General features: G+C 46.7%; 1 protein-coding gene across 4 annotated transcripts in view; it reads left to right on the top strand.

Moving 5' to 3' along the window:
• Positions 1 to 431: 431 nt before the first annotated feature.
• Positions 432 to 6,000, top strand: part of CAMK2D (calcium/calmodulin dependent protein kinase II delta) — a 156,456-nt gene continuing 150,887 nt past the window's right edge. For all 4 annotated transcript variants that reach the window (XM_087816211.1, XM_087816210.1, XM_087816212.1 and 1 more), the window contains exons 1-2: positions 432 to 529; positions 1,877 to 1,971. In XM_087816211.1, the coding sequence (XP_087672337.1) occupies positions 465 to 529; positions 1,877 to 1,971 (160 nt within the window). In that variant the 5' untranslated portion in view covers positions 432 to 464. The remainder of the gene's footprint in view (positions 530 to 1,876; positions 1,972 to 6,000) is intronic.

Raw genomic sequence — 6,000 nt, 5'->3', positions numbered from 1 at the left:
CGAGGGCCTTTGGGGCCGCGAGGCAGGAGGTGGTCGGCCCAGCAGCTCCGGCCTCGCCCGGCCGTGCCGCCCACGCCCCGCCCCTTTTCCCGGCCCCGCCCCTTCCCCGGCCCCGCCCCGCCCACGGGCAGCCCCTCCGCGGTGGCCCCGCCCCCCGAGGCCTGGAGCCCCGCCCTCGGCCCCGCCCCGGGCTCGCTCCCTCCGCCGGCCCCGCGGAGCCTTCGCAGCTGCTGGGTGCTGGCTGCTCGCGCCTCGCCCCGCGCCGGCCGCCTTCCGTTTCCCGGCCCCGCTCCTGAGCGCTGGGCCCCGCGTCCGGGGGCGGGAGGACAGCGGCGCGGCGTCCGCGGGGCAGCAGGGCCGAGCGCGGGGAAGGCGCTCTCTGCGGTCGCCCCCGCCCCGCGCGACCCCGGCGGCCGGCCAGTCGGACGCGGACGCGAGCGGGTCCGGGGACAGCCGGCCCCAGGATGGCCTCCACCACCACCTGCACCCGGTTCACCGACGAGTACCAGCTCTTCGAGGAGCTCGGAAAGTAAGCGCGGCGCGGGGGGCCGGCGGGCGGGCCGTGCCGGGGGCGCACCCGGGGCCCTGCCCCCGCCCGAGGCCCGAGGACCGCGGGCCCGCGGCCGTGGCTGTCACCCCGAGAGCCCGTCTGGACGCCGCGCGGACCGGTCTCTGTAAGCGGAGACGCCTCCGAGCCGCGGGGCGACCACGCGCGGACGGGGACGCGCTGTCCCCGCAGTGCCGCGCCGTGACGCCGAGTTCAGGTCGGGGGGCGCTCGGGCCCCCGCGCCGCTGCCGCCGTCGTCGCGGTGGCCCGGTCCCATCCCCTCCCAGGGCTCGCGCGTCCCGCCTTCCCCGGAGGACTCCCTCGCGGCGGGAGAGCCCTTTGGACCTCGAGGCGCCCCCAGGGTGGCCCAGCGGTGCGTGGACCCTGCAGGACCGCGGGGGACGTGAGGGAGAGAGCAGGGACCTGCCGAGGCCCGTGCGGGGGACCCCGGGGTGGAGGTGCACGGAGATGCAGGAGACCTGCCGAGGCTCCTGCGTGGGGACCCGGGCCGGAGGTGTGCAGGGAAGGACAGGGCGTTTGCCGAGGGTCCGGCTGTGCGCAGGGACCCAGGGGCGACCGGGATGCTGATTTATGGTTTATGCAGCATCTGACCCAAACCCAATCCTGTCTCTGTTTCCATTATTACTGGTGAAAGGGTGCGGCGTATGGTGGTGTTTTACGCAGCTGAATTAAAGGAAATGGAGATATCTTTTAAATGGAATGAACATTCTATGTTTATGTGTTTATGCATTGTTTGTTAAAACATGGAGAATATGTCGGAAGAGCAGCTTAATTCAAATCTCTCCCCTCCCCCGGCTCAAAACAGGGCACAGAAAAGTCACCATATCAGGATTTGTTAAACCACACAGATGTTCCCAAGATTTATATTTTAATGAAAACAATCGCCATATTTACTTACTTGGAGCCACATTAATTTTTCTTACCAGGATAAATAGGCAGCAGATTTTTGTTGCTCTTCCTCAGCTCTGCTCTTTGCAGGGTTTTTTCCCTGGAGCATTTGGTGCTGTGTGAGTGTGAATTGTAAAAGGTTTTCAGATTTCATGTGCAAACAAGAGCCTCATAATTGGCAGCCCCTTTCATTTTGTTGATTAATAATGTGTGCTTTCAATGAAATAAAATTTACGTTTGTTTCTCAGCATTAAGGAAGGTCTGGGTTTCCAGGAAGAGTGGGTCATTTTCTGGATATTACTGTAGTGCACTGATATTTGAAAATTCAGTAAATTCAATAAAAATGCTCCAATTGTTGTAAATTTTTAATGGAGTATCAGGGCTGATTATATTGATGGCCTGGTAACTTTTTACTTTCAGGGGGGCTTTCTCAGTGGTGAGAAGATGTATGAAAATCCCTACTGGTCAAGAATATGCTGCCAAGATCATCAACACCAAGAAGCTTTCTGCCAGGGGTAGGTGTTTGCAACTGTGTGTGTATGTTGATTTTGTATTTCTCATGCCCACTGTTGGTTCTCTTGTAAGCTTATAAGTAAGTACGTCACATAGTTATAACTGAATTTAGATTTAGGTAGTATATTACATATTGAGATTAGTTCTTTCCTGAATACCCCTTGGTCTGTACAGTTCAAAAATAAATGAACAAATATAACTTAACAAATTTTTATAAAAATTCTATCTGCCCTATGAGCAATAACATAAATAACTATATATTTAAAGCAATTAAATGTCACTGAGTGCATTTTGACTTTAGTTCTACTGTGAAATAGCTGAGGAAATTGCTGGAATGGAAAAACATATCCTCACAACTACCACCCCTTCTGCTTTTGAGAGGAAAAATCGGTCAGAGCTCAGGTGGTTCATAATTTCAATTGTAGTTACACGTGACCTTAATTCATCAAGGTATACTTAACACTAATGGCTTTGGGAGGAAAATTTGACTGCTATATTCCAGGACGTTCAGCTGATTTTGATGTTTCTATGTGTAGTTCAGACCTTTGCTTGGCCTTCTGCCTTGAGATTGCTCACAGACCGGGAATGTATTTTGCACATGCTTAATAGCCACAAGATAATTCATGCTCGTGAAATAGCTGTTGACATAAGCAAAAAACTTGGAGGGCTCTCACTGCACTCGTGTTACTTTGAACTCATGCAAAAGTACTTCTACTGAAATGTTAGGCATCCCAATTATTGTGAACATGTGTCTAAGGTATTTCCATGGGAATTTATGGTTTAATGAAAGAAAAATGAAATTAAAATGAACAAAATGCCATAGTGTAAGCCCATTTTAGTGACCTGGTTTATTTTATTTTAAGTAATGAGAAAAGAAATTCCATTAGGGTTTAATTTGTCTTCTAAAAAGTGTTGCTGCCTAGGTCTCTGATATCACTGTTTCGTCTCTGCCAAGATTTTCTGCTTTTTTTGTTGCAAATCCCACTCTTATGTGGAATTTAGGTTTAGGCTGGCATTTCAGTGTATTCGTTTGGGTGGGATTTTATTGTGCTTCTGAGGAGTGTCTGTGCTCACGCAGGCCCCAGAGCAGAGCATGGCAGGAGGGCCAGGGGAAGCATGTGGGCTCAGTTATGTTCACTTTGTGCTTCTCCACCCAAAGGAAGCTTTTCTACGTAGAGAGGAGTTGCTAAACTGTTAATAACATTTTAATTAAAGAAAAAAAAGTAAAGGGTCCAACTCTTTCAGTGCTGGTTCTATCTCTTCGTGTGAGCATGTACACTTCGGGCTTGAGTGGGACGCACTTCTTTCAGGCATCACAACACCTCCCAGATTTTTCAGTGGCTTTAGCTTTTCCCTCAAAGCAGATGAGTTGTGCTTCACTTGCTATTTCTTGAATTGGAGTCGTCCCTTGTCATCACCTGATGGATGCTGAGAGGAGACCCTCCAGGTCTACTCACATGCACTGGCTGCACTCTCCTGCCCTCTGCCTCTGATCTGCGGGAGCTCCTCCCAGCTTCTCTACTGCTCCTCACCTGCGGTTCTCCCCTTAGAGAGCAGTCTGCACCCAAAGCCCCCTCGCCCCTTCTGGACAGCACGCTCCTCACCATTCCGATTAGTTCAGGAGAACTGGGTAGGGTGCGCAACAAGAAGACCAGCCCCCTGCTCTCCTCTGTCCTCACCTTGGACTGTGGGCAGGTTTCCTCACCTGCTTTGTGTTAACCTGCTGCAAGTGTAAATTCTCATTTCCCTGCCTGTTAGCTGCATGCTCTTAGGCACTTTATGTAGTTCCAGCGAGCCTCAATTCTCTCGCCTTTAAAATGGGGTAATACTGTAACACTTCCTTTTGTGGGGTATGTGAGGAGTGACCGAGTTAACACCATGTAGAACAGTGACTGCTCCATGATGTGAGTGGTTGTTAGCTGCTGTTATCTCATTGGTTGTGGTAAGCAGCCAGTGAGGTGATTTCTATGAAGGAAGATTAATCATAAACGCAGTGGCAGCTCTGATTGATTAGCTGTGGGAACCAAATTTGCATCTTGGCTCTACTTCTTAGTATATAAGACTGCGCAGGTCACTTACCTTATTTTGATTACAGGTTCTTCATCAGTAAATGGGGGGGGGGGGATGGCCGGAAGGTATCATGGGTTGTGAGGATTCATTGAATTTTATGAGAATCACTTCTTAAATTGCAAAGTGCTGTGTCACTTTTACCTATTATCACTGTTCACCTGTAAAATATTACAGTACTTTTCTTTCTGAGTGTTTTATATTGTCAAAACAATTAGAGCTGGTTATAGATTACTTTTACCTTTGAATGTATACATTTGTTTAATCTATACCCATATTAAATTATAAACTCTTAGAGGAAAAATACCATGCTTTCATTTTATAGTATAACATTCCACAGCACTGAGACCATAGGATGGCTCGGTACAGTGACCAGGATCAGATGTGGCTCTTCAATCGTTTGGAAAGCAGCGGTACCTAGTTTATTCCAAAGAACAAGCACATGCTGGGTGTGAACTTATCTATAAATAGTGTATCAGAGCATATGCTTTAAAAGATGAATACTCCTTTAAAAACACCCTGTTCTCAGAATATAATAATCCTAAGGCACTGCTTTTACAAAAATATTTAAATAATATATTTAAAGGGAAATGTAGAGTGAAATGCAAAGTAGCATGCTAATTTTTTCCTAAGGTACTGGCTTTTGTTTTGTGGTTTTTTTGTTTTTTGTTTTTGGCTGCAGGTGGTGGTTTTTGTGGAACATATAATTTTTTGTACACATTTGTGTTTTATTCGAAATACCACATGCCTTTGTAAATCCAAGCTTTAAGCCTATTTGTTTTAAAGACCCAGTAGGTCCTTCCACTGAAATAATGTTCTTTAAATATAACATTACAACTGAAAAAGAAAGACCATTGTCAGTAATTGTCATCCAAGACCATAACGGAATTGCCAAAAATATGGCTGCATTCCTGCACAAATGTGCACATCCAGCCACACTCACCCGCATTCTTCTGGGCTGGATCTTAATGGGTTTCCCGCAGGCCTTCTTAGTTGCATTTCCTCTCAGCTGTTAGTCACACACACCATATTTGGGAGACTCAGAGTCTTGAAGAATTTCTTTCCTTTTGCCTTGACACATGTGTGCTCAGGGCATTCCTTATGCAATACTGATCAGATAGATAAGAGCACTCACATAATTTGGCTTGTTTAAAACATAGATAATGTAGAAACATCTCAAACATCTGATATTTCATATGCAGTTTCTGTCTTCTAAGAAGCTTTGTGTTACATAGGAATAGAAGGCATGCTTGGTAAATGCTGAGTAGTGACACTTGAATTTTATCTCATATTTTTACCATGAGAATTAGAAATTATATCATTTTGACCCCAGACAATTAGATTAGTACTTAGTAAGTGCTGATTTGGCCTGCTGTCTTGATATTTTGTTTATTTTGGCATGATTGTTACTATAAGGTACGGTCAGGTTCTAGATGGTCCGTGCAGGGCTGTGATTGAGTTCAGAACCGGTGGCTGACCGTCCTGAAAGCAGAGGTCTTTAGAGACAGGACTTGGCGATGATTTCGCACTTTAAAGCCTCTCTGCAGTAAAAGATTTTTATGGTCCTGGTGACTTGGTGTTCACCTCCCAGTGCATTTTTTGATCATTAGAAACCACTTCTAATTACAGAGAGTCTGACATGCCAGCAGTCACTGTTTTTGTAAAATATAATGAATTACAATAGAAGCTCAAGATAATATATGTTATAAGTATATTTTACCTTTACTCCGTTGCGGAAGTTAGAAGAGGGTTTCAAATTTTATATTTCTCTAAAGCTTCAGATATAATGCAGTGAAATCGTTTTGGTAGTCTGATTTTACGACTTTTGTTAATTCCTAAATTGATGACCTTATAAAACCACTTGACCATGTACATAAAATCATGTCTCAGCTCTGAGATCGGAAGGTTGAGTATATGCCCCTGAGTTTCTTTTTAATGCTGTAATAGGGATGTCAGTAACTAAC

Source organism: Miniopterus natalensis, chromosome 4 (genome assembly GCF_054644295.1).
Source record: "Miniopterus natalensis isolate mMinNat1 chromosome 4, mMinNat1.hap1, whole genome shotgun sequence".
In the NCBI taxonomy this organism is placed as follows: Eukaryota; Metazoa; Chordata; class Mammalia; order Chiroptera; family Miniopteridae; genus Miniopterus; species Miniopterus natalensis.
The sequence above is the reverse complement of the archived record's forward strand: the minus strand, read 5'-3'. Positions and strand labels throughout refer to the sequence as shown.